Source organism: Chelmon rostratus, chromosome 7, assembly GCF_017976325.1.
Source record: "Chelmon rostratus isolate fCheRos1 chromosome 7, fCheRos1.pri, whole genome shotgun sequence".
NCBI lineage: Eukaryota > Metazoa > Chordata > Actinopteri > Chaetodontiformes > Chaetodontidae > Chelmon > Chelmon rostratus.
The window spans coordinates 13630633-13655225 of NC_055664.1; the positions used below are offsets into that span (position 1 = coordinate 13630633).

A 24593-nucleotide genomic window follows, 5' to 3' on the forward strand; every position below is an offset into this window, starting at 1 on the left:
AAGTTACAGGAAGTAATGAAGTTGTACCAAGAGATGGATGTTGATAGGGAGTTATAATGTACCACAAATGATGATCATAGACAAGGATTATCCCACAAATATTAACAATTTACTGGCAACAGAGTCTATCGGTGGGATTTATTCCTATGACTCTCCCACAGTGTCTCCCTTGGGTTTCTGATGAGATGGGCTGATTCATTAAGGAGAGCACTGTCTCGATTTACTGCCAGACTGTACGGTGAGAAAATCCTGATTCGGAAGCTTTTCCCCCTGTGACCTAATATACAAATCATGCAGTAAAAAGCAAATCATCTTTCGTGATTCAACACAAATTCAACACCGACCATCTGCCGCCATGCACAGTGTCTGAGATGACATACAAATAAGGTGAGTCCCTGAAGTAATGAGCTCATCAAAGAGTCAATAGCATAGCTGAAAAAAATCAAAGATAAGGTTGCATGCCAGGGGCAAGGTGGCCGGTTGCCCACGTATGCTCGTGCATCCACTTGCACGTGGTTGTGATGACACTGAAACCTCTTAGAATTAAGCGACAGCTGCAAAGGATCATGAGGCCACAGAGTAAGAAATTAAATGCCAGGGTTTGAGAGCGGGGGGGGAGGCAGCACTGGCCAGAGAAGATTGAAAAATCTCACTCACTCATGCACACACACACATTTATACATGCGAGGACCCTCATTGACATAATGCATTCCCCAGCCCCTTACAAAAAGCCTTAACCATAACTAATTCTAACCTAACCCTTAAAACCAAGTGCAGACCCTCAAACAGCCCAGGTCTGTCTGAAAGTGAGGACTGGCCAAAATGTATCAAACAAAAATGACTTGCATCCATATGGAAAAGTATCTCCTTGAGTCTAATTTGATACTTACATACCTTCAAAACCTTTCTACACAAATCAAAGTGTTTACATTTCCATTTTAACTTTGATGGGGGAATGAGATTTAGGTCTCGAGGGCTTTTCAATGTAACGGGAATGGTGATTTCAAACAATTTCTGGCATGTAATATAAAAATAACAATACAACAACACAATCAAAGTCATTTTCATTTATTTGCTTCAGTAAAAATGTTCTGATATTATAACTTTTAACAGAAATTTTACATCAAATTCTGAATCGTTAGGTGCAGGAGTGTCTGCATCATATTCAGCTAATGTGATGCCTGCACTAGAAACCACTGTGTGTGTGTGTGTGTGTGTGTGTGTGTGTGTGTGTGTGTGTGTGTGTGTGTAGTGCTCTCTAGCTATCCCTCAGTCTTGGTGCAGTCGTACGGTTTCCACCACTGTGCAAACTGCAGAACTTTTTTCCTCTGATCGTCAAAATTCTCTCTAATAAACTTCCTCCAACGTCGCGGCTCCAAGTCCATCATGCCCCCAACCACTTCCTGTGAGAGACAGAGGGATTGATCACGTTCAAATATTGCAGTAATATTAACTGGAATAAATCTGTTGCACAGTCACACATGCACAGTCAAGTTTTCTGAAAATCCTGCATCCAAATGAGAGTGACTTTTACTAGCTAAAACAAATGGGGACAAATGATGATGTACCAAATACTGTGGCCTTAATATGAACACTGACCTTGCCGAAGTAATGGGGGAACTTGTGTTCATTTTCAATGACGTGAGCAAACCCTCCCTGGAGTCCAAAGTCTACAGCAAAGTAGGGCAGACCTCGAGGAATCTAAGAGGCATTAAACAAACAATCAATGATTGAAACCTCCTTCCACAGAAAATCAAGTTTAGATATACAGACATACAGTATCAAGGGCGAAATAAGCTGTCAACGGCATGGCTGAGCATTCCCTCTGCAGCAGTCCACTGCAGTGGGCCAATGAGACTGTCAGAAACACAGATTCAGACAGCTGTGGTGTAATACGACGCGTACCTAAGGAAACTGGAACTTGTGGGGGCTAGGGCGAAATGAGGGGTATCAGAGAAGCCAGGCATAGCTATATATCGGCATCTGTATTTTGCAAGACAAGTTTCACTATTTTCAACAATGGCAGAGACGTGTTCTGTTTTCTGTTGCAAAGTTAGAAAAAAAGGAAAAGGTGAACTTATACTGACGCTCAACGCTGTTCCGTCCATTTATTCTGGGGACGCAGTGAGTAAGAGCTAACATGATGGTAAGTTTATTTTTCTCCAGTTTTATCTGTTGACTGTATACAGTAAATTTGCAGTGTGCGAGATAACTGTTCGCCAAAATTAGCCTGTCAAGTCACGTGACGATTGATCAAATGCTGACAGGATATGTTATATGGCTTAGGGGCATTGATGAAGAGAGTTACGGCAAACATGACAAACTCAAAAGAGTTTGTCAGCTCAGCTGCTGAATTAGATAATGATTATATTAACTACCATAATTCTGACAGAAAACTCCACGTGACTTTGGGGCAGTTCAAGAAGAAAGCATGTCATGATAAAGGTCGTCCTTATAAACTGTTAGTACAGCGTAAGCAAGATTAAGATTAGGTACTTTAGGTGTGTACGGCATGTGAGAGATGTTTTCCTTCAGGGCAAAGCCATGTTTGTGTGTTTGATGAGCAGAGTCGAAGTTGAGCAGGCTGCAGGTGAGGGGCCGAGCGGTGGGTAAAGATAGAGGTTTGCATATTCATAGATCTGTGCATACTAAGTGAAGGCAAAGGTGAAGAGTTACATCTAAACCATTTTAAGGCATAAGGGGATTTTTTTCAAAGAAAAACTTCTAAATATGTAATTGTGATGAACAGACATTAGTATTTAGAGGTTTAAGGAATGCCAGGAGAAGAAGTTTAACAAAAATGAAAGAAATATGGTTAATAAGGAAACATGTCCGGCAAGAGAGACGGGAGGAAATGAGAGAAAAAGTAAGAAAACCAAAAAAATATTATACAAGACAAAAGGGAGCATACAGCTTGGCGGATGTGTTTCGAAGAGAGGTCGACAATCTTCTTGTTCATGGCCCACTCCTCATCACACTCCATGATAGCTTTCTGAAGGCAGACAGAAACTGGTGAGTTGCCACCCTTGTGAGAACATTCACACATATTTTATGCATTGAACTCAGTCCTATCCCAGCAACACTTCTTTCCAGTGGGAAACTGATGAACTTAATCAGAGAGATGAGAGTCAAATACACACACGGACCTTAAAGTATATGGGAGCCATATCGCCCAGTTCTCGGGGTAGAGGGATACACTCGAGGACCATGTGTTGTCTTTTGCGTGGGTTCATGTGTGTTTCCATGAACACACAGTCCAGCTCCTGGGACTCAAACATACGCACCAAAGTACGCCGGAACAGCTGAAGAAGGCAGAGCAGCACAGACGTGAACTCACAATTAAAATTTAATCAGTGTTGTTTGACATAAACATTGAAGAAAAAGCAGCATTTGGTTCTGATTATATCTACCACTGCTGTAAACTGGCAGTCACAGAAGTCGGCATGTTAGTCTGGAGTTCCAAGATGCACTGATTGGCTAACCTGTATTTCTGACCAGACATCCTCATCCAATCCGGTGGCAGAGCAGTGATGATGGAGAGGACAGATGAGGCAGTGGCCCTCAGTCATCGACACACCTGCAGGCAAGCTCAGGTACACCTGGACACGCATCGCAAACACACACACACACATTACAGACAAAATTTAGCTTGTTTTTGTGACCAACTGTCCAAAACCTTGAGTTTTAAGTTTTAAGTTTTAAGAGCAGCAATGATTGGTTGATTAATCTATTTACCAGTTGACAGAATATTAATTGCCATTAATTAACTAATAACTAATAATAATGAATTAAGATAAGATAAGATAAAACTTTGGGTATTACAGCAGCAGGTAGTAGCAGTTGGAAAAAAAAATAGCAACAGAGAAATTCAAAAAACAAAATACAAAATAAAAAGCTGACTATATATGTGTACATATTATACAGCTAATTATACAATTAATTATTTGGGTCATCTTTTAAGAAAAATGTAAATATTTTCTCAGAGTTGGCTCCCTGTGTAAAACGTACATACAAACAGAATGCAATCATTTGCAAATTAACTGTGTTTGCAGACAACAACTAACAACATTTTCCTGAGTCCATGTAGTGACATCCTTTATACAATCATGTGTTCACAAAGTGGTGAACCTCCCTCCATCCTCGCTTACGAACGACTGAGCCTTTCCAGGATGCACCTTTCATACCCAATCATGATACTAAACCTTTTTACCTGTGGAATGATCCAAACAGGTGTTTTTGGAGCATGCCTCAACTTTCCCAGTCTTTTGTTGCTCTTGTTTGAAACATGTTGCTCGCATCAAATTTAGAATAAGATGAATAAGTTGATGAGGTAAAACATTTTTGGAAGCTGAGTTGTATGACGTCTGAACTGAATATATTTGGGTTTTGGACTGTTGGTCTGACAAAAAAAGACAGTTAAAAACAACACCTTGCCTCAGAACAGCCTACATTCAAGATCCCTCACCTTGCTCCCTATTGCCACGATGAGGTGCTTCTGGAGCTCTTGGCTGCTGAAGCAGTGCTGGCATTTCTCCATGGAGGCAGCCAGCCTCCTACTCTCCCCGATGGCTCTGCTCCTCATCCTCTCCTCCTCCCTCCCCTCACCCTCCCGCTGCGCTGCACCCGACACAAACATGTCATCCAGCGTGTAGTTGTCGCCGTCCGTCTTCCCCATCATCTGGAGAGTGGATTAGAAGTGGTGATGGAGAGACGACGGGGACAACAGAGGAGATGGAAAGGAAACATGGGATAAGAAGAGAGAAATGGTGAGCTGTGTTTAAGAGGAGTGTGATCATTCTAGATCAAATCTGGGAACGTGCCGAAGTATAAATAATCACGGTCTGTGCTTCAGTCAATTGTTTTTCTGGCATCTTCTAGTAAGCTATGGTTATGTTTTATTGATAAGGAGACTAAACGTAGCTTTCTCCTTTCATTTCAGGCTTAAAACAAGAAATAATTTTACAGTAGCACTTCTTACAACAGGAAAGAAACTCATGGTAATCCTTTAAAGACTACCGTAGAGATACCGACTGTCCTAAGAAGCTGGCTGGTGGCATCACTAATTGGTGCATGTAGGTGCTGACGCAATATTACCGTCTGTGCCGTTTCCACGCCATATTCTGTGTGTGTGTGTGTGTGTGTGTGCATGTGTGTGTGTGATTTGCCTGTACTGCCCTGTGTGTACGTTGGTCTATGCGTGTTAACAGTGTGAGGCAGGACGCCGAGTATCGACTCTGGTGTTTCTACGTCTGAGTCCTGTCACCATGGCGACCGGGCAACAGGTTGGAATCTGTGTGTATATGAGAGAGCGAGAGGCAAGCATGGCTGAAGTGTGTGTGCATGACTCGCTGAGTAGGAGTGAGTGTGTGAGTGAGAGTGAAAATTGGATTAGTTTAGTGACAGTGTGGGAGGGATTGTGTGTGTGTGTGTGTGTGTGTGTGTGTGTGTGTGCACGCAAAGGACTGCACCTAAGTGTGCAGCAGGGTTACAGCTTTATTTTCTTACACACACACATAAATGCCATCACACACACTCTCACAAACTTACATGCAGACTAGTGAGGTATAATATGGTAGTAATAACTCAACGACCATGCTGGCAACCTATAGGTTTACTGCTGATGACTGTGTCTTTAGATGAGTTTGAGCTAACGACAAACGGACACATTCTCGACACCATTTAAATTATAGATTGTAATGTTGCAGGAGAGTGGAGGGGATCAACATATGTCTGGCACAATACTCATGTTTTATTGAATGAGAAAAGAAATACACCACAGTAAATCTCCAGACAATGCTAGCCCGCTAACTTAACAGACTCTGTCTCTGACCAATGGTTAAAACTGGTATTTATAGAAGCTCTGCTATGGTAACTGTAGATGTATTTTTAGCGTTATTCTTTGTAGGTGCAGAACGTGTGTGTGTGTGTGTATTTTTATAGGAATGCATGTGTGATGAATATATGAGTGAGTGAGTGAGTGAGGGAGGGCAATGAAAGTCAGAGAAAGGAAAATCTGTGCTAAAGATTTTTTTTATTAATATTTATACAGCAAATATTTTTATTTATTTAAACTTTTTTAGATTTATTGCCATGGCAACTCCTCCATTCAGGGCCCTAAACCCGCCAAGCGCCAAATGCAAGTTGATTTTCCCTTTTGCAAGCAAATCTCGGAAGACTATCCACCACACTGGAAGATAAATGTCTGTACTAAAATAGTCATGTAACTGAAAACTATGCTGAGAGTCTCTAATGTGTTTTGTTGTCATTTACAGCCACGCTGCTTCCGCCCTTTGCTGTCGGTGTGTCACTCCAACACAGGTATAGGGACATCATGGTGCATTCAGGTGCACTTCCTGAACTCTTAAATCTACCCCGTTTTTGTACAAAGTGTGTGGGCGCCCACACTTCCACATTGTTTTATTGCAGCTTTTTTAAATAATTAAATACTAAAATCGTACCCAATATGCATATATTTTGGACGGTAAAATAAACATTATTTGCTGTTGGACATTTACTTTAGCGGTCCCTTTGGCCGGTCACGGACACTGCCTCTATCCCTTTGTTTATCAATTCTTCCTTTTCTCTCTCTTTTTCTTACACACACACAAACACGAACCGTACTCATACATACACACACACGTGCACATATGCCAGCCGGTAGAATTTGTGCACTACTTGTCATATCCCTACATACAAAGGGGGAAGAAGTAAACCAGAAGAAAAGAGAAGAAGGAACAAGGAAATTGTGTCTGGGCTCACGGAAAAGTGCAGTCTGTAAAGCTGCTGATAGACTGACAGGCCCACCGCAACCTGCCAGTACCCATCTGCTGCTGTGCGTCGAGTTCAAGTGGGGGGAGGAGAGAGTCCAGAGAGAGAAAAGGAGATGCAAGACTAGTAGTGGAGAGGAGTCAATAACAACACAGTACTAAATGCAAACCAGTCCAACAGAACAAAATCCTAAAGGTCCAGCTGTTCAGATCACTGCAGTGGAGATGGGTGATCCATTTACCAACTCTGACCGATCAAACAAAGCAACCAGTCCTCACGTTGTTTTTATCAAGCTTTCAATTACAGCTGAATCAATCAGCCACGGGTGATGTCTATCAGCTAAAAATGAGAAGCTTGCTACCTGTATGTGTATATCTGTATCTTTTTGCTGATAAAACAGGAGTGAGGAGATAAATAACTCTCGATAACGGTGGCTCTGTATCCCAGTTACACCAACAAGTCCAAGATCTACTACCATCTATTACAATTCCCATTTAATTTAAGTAAAACGTAATAAAATGTATGATTTAAAAGTTCATATAGTAGGCTTCATAAAAAGACAACAAAATAACTGATGATTTTTTAAAGATAAATCCGAATCATATCCTTATTAGGTATGAGTGAGTGCAACAACTGACAAAAGCCAGAGTGCAAGCCAACTTGGTCTGCCTTACTTGAGTTTGCCAACTTCAGGTACAAACAGGTCTGTCCTGCACTGATTCATTATTTTCAACCCGACTAAAGTGCTGTGTTCACAATAAATTAAACATCTCTTTTCTTTTCACTTCATAAGTTGAAAAAGCTGCCGCTGTGTCCAGTACACGCAATTCTGTGACTAAGTCTGAGGTGGCGTCCAATCTGACTGGTCACTGAAGAAACAAACAGAGAAGAGAGGGGAGAACAGCAGCCTGGGCTCTACAAAAATATGGAAACACAGCAGGGTCACAGCAGTGTGCTATAGAGCAACCCCAGGCGTCCTTTGAGGATTAAAAGATGTTTTTACAGAAAAAAAAGATAAATAATCAAAGAGCTTCCATTTTGTAAATGAATGTCTGCTTTGATTATGTTTGATCGCTGGTAAGTGTTATTAGCACACTGTCTTTGACTCCATAATTGCAGTTTAAAGCTGCAGTCTTGTGATAACACTGGCTCATAGGTTACCACACTGTGAAAAACTTTGACTTCTATTGTCAGACTGGAGAATAACTGATCTAAGCCCTAATAAGCAAGGTAGTTATTTAAGGTCAATGGTCAATAACGTAAAGATAACCTGCAGATTTTTCTATCTCCCGTAGCACTAGGAGCCATTTTTATGAGTGGTCCCAGTTGTATTTGTCTCATGCATGCGTACTTAAGATACACAGTCCAGCAAATGGTTTCACATGATTCCATTGATCTACAGGTGGTGGTAATGCACTAAGAAACGCAGCAATGTGCCAACAAAGACAGAGAAGAAGAAGGCCGCTTGCTCATAAACATGGATGCAAATAACACAGGCTTCACATTTTTTAAGAAAAATTGCTTTGCAAGCGTTTTATGGGGAAGGAAATGCATTCTTCAGGATTGTTGGACCTCAGGGACACATATATTGCACCTTGGTGAGCAACACTAAAAGTAAACATAACTTTGGTTCATTTATAAGAAAACTCCTAAGTGCACCTTTAATTTCTGGTCATACTCTTCATTCTAGGAATTATCAATATCTTGCGTTGTTACCTTTGGCACCTTTGTTGCAGGTGCAAGGTTTTCTTACCTTGGCAGCCATGCGAGAGTAGAGGGCATTCTGATCCTGTGCAGAGCTCATCTTCTCCCTCCTCACCATCTCCTTCAAACCCATATTGTCATCATCCTGGAAGTAGCGCACACGCTGCCCATCGACATGAGTCTCAATCTGAGGAGGGAGAGAGAGAGGACGAGGCTTGGTGGAAAGGTAAATTCACTAGAAAAAGGATGCTGCAGGTAATTAAGATACAATCATGAAATCTACAAATCACATTCTTCAAAGGGGGGGTGAGAAAGTGAGAGGCAAACAAACAGCCTGACTGATCATGAGGGAAACAGAGGAAGAGACAGACAGTAAAGGAGACTGGGCCACTTTATAAATTTATAATAACCATAAACAGAGAATGGACTGGAGAGCTTTGTTTACATTACACACGTTTCAACTCGGAGCCAGGTGGACTCCCTGCTCTCATTACACACTCTGATGAACACCAAATGACAAGGAACAGATAGCAGGACACAAACTCTCATCTGAGCCTCCATTTCTCAATACCTCTGTCTACTAGCTGTAACAGTGTGCAGAATCCTCTCTGTCTTTGTCTTAAGTGGTAGCTTTCTGACGCAGTTCAAGATTTATTTTGATTTATGTATTTTTACCATCTGTGCAGCGGTAAATTTTCATGGTTTCAAATTCCTTTGCGGAAAACTTCCCTCCCTGCTGTGATCTCATTTGTTTTTCTACTTTCTTTCGACCCTTCATCCCGCTCTCTTTACCAGTTTCTTCTTCCGTCTTCCTCCATGGGGCTCCTGAGGACCAGAGGGGGCGCTGACTGGCCAGGACTGACCTGATTGGTCTGTTCTGAACAGCAGGACTTCCTGGTCTTCACTGGAGCGACTTGTGACCTAGAAGAACAAAAACAAAGCAAGGTCATTTTCACTTTTCTTTGTTTTTTTAGAGCAGCGCACAAGACTGACAGCGTTTTCGAACAGTTGAAATATTTATGTTTCACCTTTTGGTATTTAACAGATACTCAAGAGAAGAAAAAGGATAATACCTCACTAATAATGTTTGATCATGTGAAACATTCAACAAATGACTGAAATAGTCCACTGTCTTTAACCAGTGGCAGGTTAGAGAGTCTTCAGATCACATGTATAACAACATGGATGGGTGTACAATCTACAAGTTAAATCAAAATGAACAACTGACATGCAAGATCTAAAATGCATGAAAGTGTGTTTTAATTAGTTTTGTAACACACTACCAAGCAACCTGAGCAACAAAGGAGAGGATGAGGACTTTAACAATTAGTAATTGGCATCGTTTTCGATTCATAGCAGCAGATGTGTGTCAAGGGAGGAGAAGAAAAGAGGGCTGTTAGGACAGAGGAGTAGCTGCATCTCAACATTTATTCCACTAATAATCAGGGCTCCGAAGGAATAAAAACAGCTAATATAAAACATCTCAATAAACCTAAAATGTGATTAGTTTTGACAGAGCTGGGTTTAATCTGTCATAATCTGTTCCCAGGATAAAAATATTTTGCATTCCAATTACTCAATTTTCTAAAAATATTTATATTTTCTGTGTATGATGGCCTAGTTGGGTTAGATTAAAGTTGCTCCTCTTTGATTAGAAAACATGTTTGAAAAGTTGTACTAGTAAATGACGTAGTCAACCTTTTTAACAAGGATCAAAAAGTTTGCTTGTTATGAGGAGTAAAGTCTGAGTTGTACACAGAGCTATTCTTGATTTTTGAAAATGTAAACAACATCTTTATCTCATCATTTTACATGATGGCACTCCCTTAAATACTTTGTTGAAAGCTGTCAATCACATGGTCACATTCATAAGAAAAATCAGCCTCATGTAACCACAGCCTGTGTCTAATTAAACAGCCTATGAAAGACAGAAGTTCGACCTGACAGGTAGAGACGGACAGCCAAGAAACAAGAACAAGGTGGGAGCAGCAGAGCGGGGGGAGACAGTCACAAGAAAATGAGACTAGACTGTCAGAAAAAGAGCGATAGAAGAGAATTTTTCCTCTGCTCGGGTCGACCAAATATGACCCACACAGGCAACAAAAGTCAAAACACTGAATAGAGTGGATAAGCCAAAAGTCGTCCATGAGAAGACAGATGGGAAGCATCTTGAATAAGTGCAAATCAACAGCACTCCATCTCTACGAGGGCTGAAGTACCTCTCAGCTGACAAGTGCACTAAAACCTAAGAATTATGATATTTTCTCTGAAACGTTACTGAGGATTTAACCCTAGTCCTTAAATTTGGACAGGACAGCCTTAGTGGGGATGAATCTGGCATAACTTGCAAATGATAATATACAGGGTATATAAATAATCACAGCCTGCTTTCCATGTGTTTATAAAGTTGTCTGGAGTCTGCTCATGTCAGAAATAGACCTCCATTTATTTGTGCATATATGTGCATGTGTGTATGTGTCAGTTTGTGTGTGTGTGCGTGAAGCAAGGAACGGCATTAGCAATGCCAAAGAGGGGAGGTAAGGCAGTGCTGAAGCGTCAGGGTGCTGTCATTGCTCTCTGTTAATTGCCAGTACTACAGACGCAGTCAGGATGGCCCATATAATCTCTCTGCCTCCCTCTCAATCTGTCTCTTTCTCCTTCTCTCCCACACATAAACACAGGGGCACACTCTGAATGACCTCCGGCAGGAGAGACATTTGTTTCCCATTAGGGTCTGCTAAAATGCCAAACAGGAGCCGTTGCCATACGGACGGCAGGATGTAAAAGCTGAGCAGCAAAGAGACTTCAAACAAACAAATTCCTTTTTAAAGCAGTAAGATGTAACAGCAGAGACTTTGGTTTCATCCGATGATGAGTGTGTGTGTGTGAGGCACTTTTCGTCCCTGCGCAGTGAGAGATGGATGCTGCTGTAACCTGCTCTGTGTGTGTGTAGTTTAGAAAAGATATAGCCTTGAGTGTTTGGATTAGCATTTAGACTATGGGAGAGGAAAAAAAGAAGCAGCCAGCAGATAAATCTGACAGTGTGGAGTGTGTGTGTGTGTGTGTGTGTCTATTTCTGCATTTGCATATGTTTACATCTGCGCATGATTTGAGAGTGAGTATACAGTATATATCCAATTTAGGACAGTGTGTCTGTATTTGGGAATTTATGTGATTATCCATGTGAAAAGTTGCAGTGGGTTTTAGCGAAATGTGTGTCAGTGAGTGTGTGTTGGATAGATAGTACATCCAGGGGAAGAGCACTGTGTAGATATCAGCACAGGAGGAAACTTCTCTCAGGAAACAGCATTTAGATAACAAAGAGACAGATTAAGAGATGAGAAAAGGAGAAAGAAATTGTGTGTAGATAATTTATTTCTAGGGAAAAAATCTTTCTTCCATCTTTCCAAACTATCTAAACATTGTTTCATTTTTTTGGGGAGACTGGATTTTTCTCTGTCTCGTAAAACCAAAAAACAGCTAAACCTAACACAAAACTAAAAACAGCACACCTCTTTGTTGAAACTATTAATACTGTATTGTCTACCATCACAGACACTTGTTACATGAGTTCGACAGTGACTGTGACAATGAATGTGGAAGACAAATATAGCATTTACAGACCTGCTTTGATCTAGCTGTTTCTTGTAGCTTCCTTCGGGCAGCGTGGTTCTCTTTAGCTTTCTGTGCTGCATCTAGTTGTGATTTCAGCTTCTCAACCATGGCCTGAAACATGCACACAGCACACAGCACATTTTTGAAATACAGACATGCTTTAAAAAGCCTGCTTATTTAGGTTTACTGACAAACTACAAGTGAGTAGAAGTCAGTCAATATTGCTGTTGGTAACACACAAGGTGTCAGCACAGTAATAAAAGAAATACAACAATGAAGATGGGGATCTGCTTCTTGGCAGATCTTGTATTCCTGTTTCAAAATTTGCATAAAGCCTATAACACAGCACAGCCTAACAGATACATTGGAAGGCTGGCTCTAACAGCTGCTACTGGATTATCATATAAATATCATATGAGGGTGTGTATGTTGGCAGACATGTAAATAGGAACTGCAGTAAGTAAATGTTGTATAGGCTGCATTTTAATAGGCAGATAGAGGACTATTTTTTTAATTCAAGTTTACAATATTTTTGAGTGGTCGGGTTTTTTGGCAATCATCAGATAAAAGGCTTTGAGGCTGAACAGATATACTGAACAGAAAGGACTGAGAGAAAAATATCTGACACATAACACACACAGAACCTCTTAAGCCATAGTACTGTGACAGATATTGACACCTTACAGAGACAGAGTGGGAGTTAAGTGCACAGATCAATGAATGCTATAAATTAATGGATGCCCTGGTGTGCTGTTAAATCAACTCAAATGTTGAAAAAGTTATGGTTATATTGTATTGTAGGACTAGACAGTACCAGTCCAGTTCAAGACAGTGTTGAATTATGGGTTGTTTGCAGCCTTATGGTCTTTTCAGACGAGGAGGGACTGACACGCCAAGTGATTCATTTTCAATAAGAGCGAAGCAGGCAGATAGGGAGGAGAGGGCGACCTGACAGGCGGAGCGACAAGCGGGTGTAATCCTGTGAAACTGCTGCGGTTGTGCTCGTCTCACGGACACGCTCGAATTGTGCAACGCGCAGAGCAAATCAACAAATGAGAGACTGATCCTTATTGATGTGAGTTCCCTAAAATAAATAACTGTTTTCTAAACTAAACTAAAATTTGAAAGTAAGTAGTTATATTATCTTTATAGGCTATAAAGATAATACAGTTATACCAGCAGGGACACAACAGTGCATAGAAGCCGTTTCCATGGTTACCACGTGGAATGCTTGGCTGCCTGTCATTCACCTGAGGGGCACAGTGAGACCCTGCGGAGCCACGTGGGTATGCAGGCAGAGTGTCACTCATAGTACGAAAAGGCGATTAATGTTGATGGGTTAGTGACAGAGCTCAGGGAAACTTTCCTACAAGACTAGACTAAAAAATAGGTTCCATCTTAGCAGGTGTTGGAAAAAAAACATACACACACACACCACTCATCTAATAATAATAGACGTCTTATGTTTAGTCCAGTATGGGGAATCTCCATTATGTCATGTGACTGACAGTAACATAATGACCTACTCACCATGTTGCCCATGATCTCTGCCTTCACCAGTTTGGCTCCCAGTTTGTTCATCTCCTCCTCTGACAGCAGGGGAACCTCCTCCTCTTTCTCCTCACTTTCACTCTCACCACTAGGGTAGATATGAAGAGGAGAGTTTGAATGGCAGACCAAAACCAAGAGGTAGAAACGGAGATTCAAAAAGTGAAGACATTTCTCATTTCAACCACAATATGTAACCAATTTATGATGTCACAAATTCACAAACCTAACAAGAAAACCTTTGAAATTACATTTGCAGCTGGGACATGAGGTTTCCAAACCGCAATACTAGAAGTGCACTTAGGGAGTGCAGACCTCTGCCAAGACTAATAGTCAATGATATGCAAATCTGCAAGAACATACTTCACAGTCAGTGTTATTGCTTTTTTCATTAAGTGTGAATTTTGAACATTTGTCCTTAATATTTCTCGCGGAGTTTATTTCAGACAATTCACATTTGAATGTGAGTAACAGTAAAATTTGTTACATGATAAGTGTGTATATACGTTTCCATAGCCACACTTCAGTTTCAGGAGAAAACATAGTTACAACTGTGACGATGTTCAAGTTGTACCAGTTCCCCCATTAAAACCACTGTCCTCAAGTGATCCATAACAAAGTTTGAGCAGCTATGCTATGCTGTCGGCTAGCCCAATACTGGTACCTTGGACTGTGGATTGTGACATGGAGTCATCATATGTATGTATGTACTCAGCCAAGACCAAATGCCTTATCTCGCCTAATGCCTATCTCACAATGTTAATGAACATGAAAAATAATTTGTCTATCTGCCCCATGATTTGGATCTGCTCAAAAATTTTATGAGTTCTTCTTTGGCCCATGCCACACCCTTCAATCACATTTCATGAAAATCAGGCCTGTAATTTTCAATACACCCGCTGACAGACAGGCAATCAAAACAAACTGAAAACATCTTTGGCAGAGGTAACTAGCGATACACAAACACCTGGTCATATCTCCGCTTGCTCAATACTTAATCTCTGTTCCTCTAGATTCCCCTCATAACTCACTCTCTGAACAAGAGGATTTAATGACTTAATTATTCCACCCAAATAACAGTTCTAATCCCTCTGATGGGAAACCTACTTGTGAAGTTTTTAATTGAACCTTTTTGTTGTTTTCTTCTGCGCTCTCACACTGTTCATCTGTTATGATTCATTTGTGTCTTTGTGCCCCCAGAGATCACTACAGCCTTGCCTGGGAGGATCTGAACTGCAGCCCGCGAAGCATCGTTCTAGGCTATTACACTTCTCATAGCCTCATTTCATTCTGCTGCCACACTGCAGACTAATTTCATGCTGCAGGGGTTCTGGGTGCTGGTTTACACAAACAACTTAGCCTAATGAGGCAACACACAGAACAACTAAGAAGGCTTTACAAAGCAGTGGTACTCTGACATCTGGCCTAAAATGGTGCTATACAAGAGCTTCTGTGGCATTGAGTGTTGTTGCAGTTTAGTGTCCCTTTAAAAGAGACAGAATAATAATGTATGGTGCAGATACAGACATGTCTGTTACTAAACATAGTGCTTTGGACAGAAAGACAGCTATTAAGATAGAAATCATATAGATAACATATGAGTCACAGGCTCAGGGTTCAGAGGGAGTTTCTTGTGGGAAAATCAAGACTAATGTTAAAACAGATAAGAACTTCAACAGTACTCGCAGGTCTCGTGAAACTAATCAAGTACATATGTGAAGACACAGGCAGGTTTTATGGAGGAGATAACTGTGAGAAAGTATCTGGTACGGTTATGTGACTGCATCAACATGGCCTAATGTAGACTGATGCTTTTAAGCATTGTGTTTCATTAACGTGTGTAGTTTTTGTTGTGCGTGTGGCCACATTATGAATTGAACTTGTAACCCATGTCCAGTCCAAGATTTCTATATGGTACTGACCCAAGGAAAAAGGAAAAACATTTTCAGGACTATGGAGCAACTGTACCTTTCGAGACGAGACAAAAAACAGTAAAATACTGGTTTCAGTGGTTTAGAAGTCAGTTGCAAAGGATTTTAAAGGTGGTATGTGATATGTATTCATGTGTCCACCCAAGCGCACATACAACTGGAACCTTCGATCAGCACTGTGGTGTTTGACAAGGCCACAAAAGTAAAAAGCCTGAAACCTTGATGTCGTCACAGCAGCTTTATCAGCACGCAGACCGTCCTGAGAAGCAGTTACAGTTTTCCCAGGATCCCCCTGTTTCTCCAAGCTGTCACATTCACGGGCAGGATTACTGCTCTTCTTCCAGGCTGGAATGCTGGCATTACTAGGACCAGAGTCTTCATCATCAGAGCTGGGTTTCAGGAATGCTGTGGACGTCCGTGCTGGAGGAGGACGAGGCAGTGGAGCTGCACCAAAGAAATTACAGAGCATGTTAAGGCTCCCAAGACTCGCGCCAAGTTAGCCTGTGTGCAACATTTGATGAAATAACTTTTGTTTCATAATTTGTGACAGAAATTGAGCAGATATGTTGTTCTGACCTGCAACAGTAAGTGCAGCCAACACTTCCCATAAGATAAAAATACTGTTTACTTCTGCCAAACTTGACTCAAGCATCTACTAGAAGAGGTCTTGACATCAACCCACCTTCACTGCTGTCATCATCTTCTGAGGGTTTGAGGAAGCGGCTTTTTAGTGACCCAACAGACGGAGAATGGTGACTCCAGCTTTGCCCTGATGATGTTGATGATGATGATGATGATGCAACAAAGGGCTTTTCTCTCTCTCTATTTCTTTCATTACCCCTATCCATCTCTCTGTCTCTGTCCCTATCTCTGTCTCTTTGTCTATCTCTCTCCCTGTCTCTATTCTTGTTACTGTCTCTTTCTCTATCCCCTTCCCTCTCTCTAAACCTGTCTCCTTCTCGGCCTCTCTCTTGCTCCCTACCTCGATACCCTCCCCTCTCCCTCTCCCTCTCCCTCTCCTCTCCTCTTCCAGCATGGTATCTCTCTCTCTCTGTGGGTGACAAATCTCTTTCCCTTTCATTTCTTCTCCAGCGATCTCTCTCTGCCCCATCTCCCTCTCTTCTCCTCCATCTCTCTATGGACTCATTCTCTGCTTTCCTCCACCCGCCTCTCGCCGTTCTGTCTCCTTCTCCTTCTCCTCGCTGCTGTCCATACACAGCCTTCTCAGCATCTGCAAGTCTTTTCTGAAATTCTTCCATAGACTAGAAAAAGAGAAACACAAGATATAGCAAAATATTTGAATACTTTCTCAGGTTTTACAGTTTAGATCTAAAGATGCTTGCAATGTCATTGAAGGGTAGTCCACTTGCCCGAAAGCTAGTTCACTAAATCAACCTTAACATTATGTCAACTGAAAGTTTGTACTTGAGGGTTGAGGGTTTTTGGGATTTGTACAAAAAACATACAAACACACACACACCATCAATGTAGCTACACAACTAGCAAAAAACACAAAGATTATACGGTGTTATGGTACTTTGAATGAGTGACTGGATAAATATAACCACTGTCAGCAATTTTTGGGCGTGATTTTTGTCAATTAGAGTGAGTGATAGCCACATCTCTGTCAGTGAGCTCTCTCGCGCAGCTGAAATTACACAAATATACTGGAAAATTATATTGTATCGCCGTACCCTATTTGGCACAAAGACAGTAGATAAGGTGTCTGCTTTACTCTGAGAAACACAAACGAGGTGCACTGCTGTGGCTGTTCTAACAGTGACAGTTTCAGTGCTGTCAAGTGGAGGCACAAATGCTGACACTGGTGAAAGTAACTTAACAAAGGACATTGGGCACTGTGTGTGTGATGTCAGACAATAAAAGAGATTAATAATAAAACAAGGTTTCTAGACACACAATCTTCTAACAGTAGTGATCAAGTACCTGTGGGTATACCCTTGACTTCAGAGTTAATTTACAGTAACATGCAGAGTCAGAGTAACTATGAATCAATATGTTTATGTCCAAATCCACATTTGCAATAAACTGAATATAATACAACGTCCTCATCTATTCAGTGGCTTTTCCACCTAACCATATGTGCTTAGTTGTGCATGTGAATGTGCGCGTGCTGCCGGTGTGCCATTGGTTCTCACTCCAAATCTATCAGCCACCACATCTTTGAGGCTGCGCTGCTCCCTCTCTGCCTGCTCTTTCATCCTCTGGTAGCTTTTCCTCAGCCAGCTCAGACCTCCATCGTTCACTACTGTGCCTGCAGGACCAGAGAGAGAAAAATACTTACAAAGAAACACATACAAAAGCTTGAGTGAGTCGGCCATATCTTCCAGATTGATCGCATATTCTGACTGGTATGGTGCAAAAAATGTTGATTAAGAAGGTGGAGAACATAGGAAATAACATGAGTTAATATCGCAATTGAGAATAAAAAATCCATGAAAAGATCAGTCCCATGCCGCTGACTAAGAACAAGGAAAGGCATATCCAGGGAAAAAAAAGAGGACTCAGAGAAGAGAAACAAAGGTCAGGACAAAGGAGGGTGAGAAGAGATAAGAGGAAAATTAATCGTTAAATAAATGTCCTTTCAAAACCAATAGTTGATACAACTTCCCGGACAGATAAAACATGACAAATGCAGTGCCCAAAACTTCTGGTCAAGGTCAACACTGAGTATCTGATTCAGTGTGTTTGAGCACATGGTAATCCTGCTGCTCTATCAAAAACAGTGGGCCAGTTAACAGTGACCAGTGATGATAAAACAGCAACACCTATGTGGAGAAACATGAGTCAATTTTGCTCATCAACAACAACAACAACTTAAAAAAAAATCAACTGTCATCAAACACAGAGCTTGCATTTGAATTGCTTTGTTCTTGTTGCACCACTTCAAACTGTATATCAAATTTTCCAAAAAAGATCCTGAGGCTGACAACATGTCATCTGATCATTTACCACAAAGTATTTCATTGACTTTTGTCTGAGCAAAACAACAAAAACAAATGCAAAAACACACACCAGTATGTACCTCCTATAACACCAACATGATAACACATGATGAGGTTAACAATCTGCGCACAGTTCAAAGGGGAAAAGGTATATATATGTGTGTGTCTGTGTGTGTTTGTGTGTGTGAGAGAGAGAGTTATGTTTGTGTCAGCTTATTTTGCCTCACTGTTCGAATAAAGCTTACGACAGACAGGCCATGCCAACTCTAGAGGGAACTGTACTTACTGTGTAGAGATAAGAGACACATGCACACATACCTGCATTTGCTTGTCAGCTTAACGCAGCTTACTCTCTGTCTGTTTGTCTGTCTGTCTTTTCCCAAATCCCTGACTCAGAAGCCCTCGCTCTATCTGGCCTCTCATTCTTCCTTCAAACCTCCTTGTTGACCTTTCTGCACACATAACTATGTGTAACTAAGTCCACTCTTATTTTTTTAAATTCTCCTGCATCAACACATTTCCTAACTCATTCCCCCTCCACTTCCCATTGGAAAAGAGTGAAGCTGTGCATCTTCAACATAAGGAAGCTTGGAAAGAGGACAGTTCTGGGTGAAAACGTGAAGGCATGAACGAACACCAGGAATTCTCCCTTGTGTCATCAGAAATGGAGGACTTCCAAGACAAATGTTACTGTAAAATATTTATTAAAAATAACAATAACAAGTGTAACTTCTAAGCCAACATGGATGAGCAGTCCTTAAATTGCGCAGAAAAAATGGAAATTTAAACATCTTTAAATCCAAGACAGGTGGTCAAATGGAAGAAATTTGTGTGATACGACCAAAAGCTCCACAATGGGGAAAAAACCCTGTTTTTTCAATACTTATTATAAATGTACATTTTGAAGCTTCTTTCTTTATATCCAATATTTCAATCACTAACTCCAGTGAGTGTGAATGATTATATCATTATAATCAATGCACTGATCAAGTGTATCATTTGCTTAATCCCTTTGTTTAAGCTGGTTGGTCTTAGTTTAAAAAAGGACAGGAGAGAGTGAGACAAAAAGGTCTTAAGAGGAGGTAAGGACAGGAAATGAGGGATGGGGAGAAAAACAGGTAGCGGGAATAGTGTTAAGTGCTGTGAGTAAACATGGGAGTGTGTGTGCAGTGTTGATCGTAGGGACCAGCAAGGCCCCTCTAAATTGCACACATGTGAGACATTAGGCAATAGTTAGGTACTACAAAATGTACAATACTGTAGCTGTCCTGCACTTTGGCCTACTGAGGCAACTTTCATCAGACAAACTGAAAGCTCTGCCTTTTCTATGATTTCTGTGTTTTAATGTTCAATAAATAAAATCTGGAGAGAATCTTTATTTTGAGATGTTAAAATGACATAGCTGAAAAATATTCTGCTATCTGACTGACGGAAATGTCTCAATAGACCGATCCCAATTACCTTTTGTTGCTGCAGTACCAACCATCTCCTCTGGGGGCAGACCAGTTCCTCCATCTTTCCAATACGGGTTTAGCTCCAATTTGTGCAAACCAGCCTAAGAGAACCACAAACACACACACAACTGAATCATTTATGTATACTGTCAATATCACAACAGGGTCACAAATGCTGAATAACAATAAGTACACACACACCACAGTATGCTGCTGTCCAAGAGAGGCCAACCTCTGTTACCTTGGTAACCACACAGTTGGTAAAATGAGGAGACTGACTACCACAGTGTTTCGATATACTGTGCAATCCATGCACACACACACACATGCGCACAAGCACACCACAGTATGCTGCTGTCCGAGAGGGGCCAACCTCTGTTACCTTGGTAACCACACAGTTGGTAAAATAAGGAGACTGCCTCTCTTACACACAAATGCAGGTCATTTTACATGAGAAATCACATAACAGACAGATGTGAATATGCCAGCTGAGGAACCACATGGATCCTCGGGGGGACAGTGGAACAAGAACCACAGTAAACAGGAACTGGTCATTACAAACTGGAGTGAAAGGGGGGACAAAAACAACACACGCACGCTTACTCGCATACGCACCTGTTCAATGGCCTGAGCCTTTGACCTCTCCTCCTCTTTCAGTCGGTCTTTCTCAGCCCTCCTCTCTGCTGTGGACGTGGTTCTCATTGCCAGGAAGTCAAAGGTCATCCATTCGTCTCTCTAGGGGACAGAGAGATGCATTAAACAAAGAGAGAGAAAGAAGTATAGGTTGAGAGAACCACTTTACAGCAACTTAGCACACAACAACTATGCTCTCATACACACACAGCACAGCTCTAGTCTGACTAGAGCTGTCCTATCTAGTCCGGTGCACATGAACTGATGAAGCCTGCTTGGATGAGAGGCGAAACGTCTTCCAAGACAAACTGACAAGGTCCAGCTGCGAATGATTGAATGCCCTAAAGCTTACAATGACCCTGATGAATGAGAATATTCACAGGTCACCAACATGACCTAATGTAGATTGATGTTTTTATGCATTGCGTTCCATTAGCACATGTAGAACCAAACTAGTGCATGAAGAACTGAAATAGGAAGAGGTGCCTCTGTATGTACACAACTTCTTCAAGCCTCTAAATATAGTATTGCCTCCTGACACTTCTGCTCTATTTAGCTTCTTTATTCATCTCCCTTGTGGAAAATGGGCTTTACTATTATCTGGGGTTTACTATTTGGAGAAGAGAGTACTTTTGAAAACTCAAACACAATTTTGATGTCCACAGATGATTTGTTGTATTAAGCGAGAAATATTAGCATTTTAAATGTAATTTTTTGACACCAAACATGATTTACATTAGTATTCAGTATCTGTGTGACCAGGTAAGGAAGTTACCTGTACATTCTGGCCTGGGCTGAGGTTGCTCTCGGAAGGCTTGGGCTCGTCAGGAACCTGCCAGGCTTTGGCAGCTTGTGTCTGAGTCTGAGACTGAGCCTCAACCCACTCATCTCCTGAGTCCTGACACATAGAGGGAGGGAGGAGAAAGAAGAAGATGATTAAAAAAAGGAAAACAGTATGAGAGATATCAGATATATTTGAGATATATCAAAACAAAAGCATTCAAAATGAATAAATGAAGAGACAACACTGAATTTTAAAAGCCAACATCTAAGAATAATTTTGAGTTTTTAAGTTTTATCAAAGCCTTTTAAGGGGTTCTAAAATTAACTTTACAGCTCATTGAGAATAGCAGACAAGATGTTTCTATGCCAAGAATAACTTTGACTCAATTATAAATCGCCATTTAGTCTAGCAGAATTTAAGTCTCTTTACTGGCACTCTGTAGGTATTAAATTAGGACCTTGTTTAAAGGAATTTTGCCTTGGAAAATGATTAATGATATTAACTCACCCCTGAGCTGTCACTAGAGCCATCTCCTGCTTCTGCTGTCTTCTTCTCCTTCTTGGCCTTCTTCTTCTTCTCCTTTTTCTTTTTAGATTTCTTCTCTTTCTTCTTCTTGCTTTTCACAGAGCCTTCCTGTGTGGTGTTCAGATTGCATGAGTAATTATTATTTCTTTATTGTTTGTTATTAAGATGCAATAAATTGATAGAGTCTGTCCTCAATCACATAAGGTATGGAGGGATAACAATTTGAGATCAGATCATCAACATCACCATCAGCATGAAGGACTTCCTCTTTCTCTTTTGGATAATTGCTTCAACATAAACCATAATGACAGTGACAGAGTAGATAAAGGTTTGATACAACTGCACAATACTGTCATGAAAAACAGTGTTCTATGTTCTATGTTCACACCTAACTATAAAGGTGTGGAACTTCTGTATAATGCTGCAGACTGGCAACATACTCATCACTGTTTTGACCTGTGACCTGCCATGAACTTAAAAATGTATTGCAATGCGATATTTACTCAGTATTATACATTTCTAAATGCACTCTATTCTGGTTTTGATAACACACAACTTCAAGTGAAAACGCTGCATCTTACTTCTTCAATCTCCTGCAGCCTCTGGTTGATTTCAGGGAGCATCCAAGTGTCCTCCCCTCTCTGCCTCTTCAGCTCCTTCCTCCTCTCTTCCTTCTCATACTGTCGCTTGGCCTGTAAGATGAGTCGGAAATAAAGGGAGAAAATTCAATAGGAAAATAAATGAAAAAGTTCAACGTAAAGGTAGACCAGAATTTGCATTTTCAGACATGACTACATCATGGCAATCCACCCAAGTCTAGAGCTGAACTGATTCTGGTGGTTAATACAAAAGTCTGATAAGTGGTTCATACTGATGAAAAAGGTGCACAGATAAAGCCCACAAACTGAGACATCTCTCTAATTACACAAGTAACAAGACAGTCTTTACATTGCCATGATGCTGCTGACTTATGCTTTTCAAATATTTGAGCATCTAGCAGGTCGTAAGATGTACACTGTTATATCTTGGATTCAATGGCACTGACATTGATGAGTTCTTAAGTCATTATGGGCCATTTAGTCTGCAAACAAACAAAGCAGAATGATTCAGACCCAGCTACACTCTTTGCTTTGGCCAGTACGAGCACAGGTGAGCCGGGCAGATAATGTGTTCACAACATTTAGTGCTCATCTACAGGCATCGTTTGTCTGTATCACCTGCTCTGTGTCCGTCTGTGTATCTGACAACAGTGCAAACACAGCTGCACGGCAACCCACAGTTAAATACCTGTGTACATATGCGATTACGGAACCGAGGATGCACTAATCTTTACGCCCCGGACCGCATGTAGCTGCGACCATGACATAAAAGCTCTACAAAACACAGTCGCAGTTCTCCTATCTGCCCCAGCAGTGTTTGTCCTGTTATTTCCTGCCTGCAATTTAACAGTATCCGCCAGTCCACACACAGGCACTGTCAGGTTAATGTGAAGACACACAGTTAGCTTTCCAAGAAAGATAGAACGATGGAAAGAAACGCAGCAACACCAACACTACCAACACCTCCTGGATAATGACAATTCCGCAAAAAGATTTTGTTTTGCCGCTAAACTCATCCGTTGCAAACGTTAATGTGACGTTAGCTGTTAGCCTACGAAGCTTGTTAGCTTGCATTTGGACAGAACTGGTATAATTAAACCATAACTGACGCTAATAAAACTAGCCTAAAATTACTTATATGTTTTCTCGCTACTACGCTTAACGTTTTTACCTTTTCTAGCGCCTCTTGCTGTGCTTGTCGCTTTCTATCCTTTCTTTCTTCGATGCTGCTCCCACTCTCAAAACTGATTCCGTGCGCCGCCATGACACTGCCGTCAACGTTTTTGTTAAATGTCGTAAAGCGCTGCCGTTTACGTCAACCGTTGAGTGACCGTGGCAGAGTACAGATAGGCACAAATGTACGTCAGTATGAAAGCGATTATATTTTAAATGTTCTTTTCTTCTTTTGTAAATGTACCAGGTAAAATGCTCGGGACATGGCAATATGGCCTCTGTGTAGCCTATGAGTATATGGAAACATTACTCCTATGCGTGTCAAGTCATTATCTGCAGAGGGCTTTACCATCTGTAAAAAAAAACAAAAACAAAAAAACACCCTCTATCCTCAATTTAGCCTAAAAAAAAAAAGAGAGCGAGAGCACCACAGGATCCTGGAGGAAGGCCAGGGATGTAATAGATGCTCTAGATGCACCAATCTGCTCTAACTTTAAGAGTTTCCTTCATTTGAATGAGCACAATTCATACAGCTCCAGACCGAACACACTAAAGCATAAGGACAGGGGTACTTTTATGTATTTTTGATCATATATTAAAATACACATTTATTTTATGCTTTAACATTCCTACCTGTAGTTATTCCCTTTTCCATCCTGCACAATCACACATCACTTATCCATCAGAGAAGGACTTGTTACCAATTATTTCGGTAAAAGTGTCTCTTGACACCCGTGAATTAAAGATTTTAAATGTCTTGCAGCCTGTGAAATCAATGTGTTATACCTAGGGGAGGAATACCTTTAAATTTTAATTATCACTCCAAATGTCAGCTCAACAACAACACACAAACACATACACATTATTGTGTATGGACAGACACACATACACAGAAC

General features: G+C 41.0%; 1 protein-coding gene across 1 annotated transcript; it reads right to left on the reverse strand.

Moving 5' to 3' along the window:
- Positions 1-1052: 1052 nt before the first annotated feature.
- Positions 1053-23818, reverse strand: cwf19l2 (CWF19 like cell cycle control factor 2). The gene is made up of 19 exons (XM_041940387.1): positions 23696-23818; positions 22507-22617; positions 21908-22033; positions 21392-21514; positions 20599-20718; positions 19991-20084; positions 17723-17838; positions 16249-16828; positions 15785-16010; positions 13618-13726; positions 12097-12198; positions 9265-9393; positions 8522-8659; positions 4466-4678; positions 3483-3599; positions 3147-3302; positions 2912-2992; positions 1600-1701; positions 1053-1403 (listed from the first exon to the last, which is right to left on the reverse strand). Exons 1-19 carry the CDS (start codon positions 23786-23788, stop codon positions 1263-1265), a joined length of 2877 nt encoding a protein of 958 aa, XP_041796321.1. The 5' UTR covers positions 23789-23818; the 3' UTR covers positions 1053-1262.
- Positions 23819-24593: the final 775 nt, after the last annotated feature.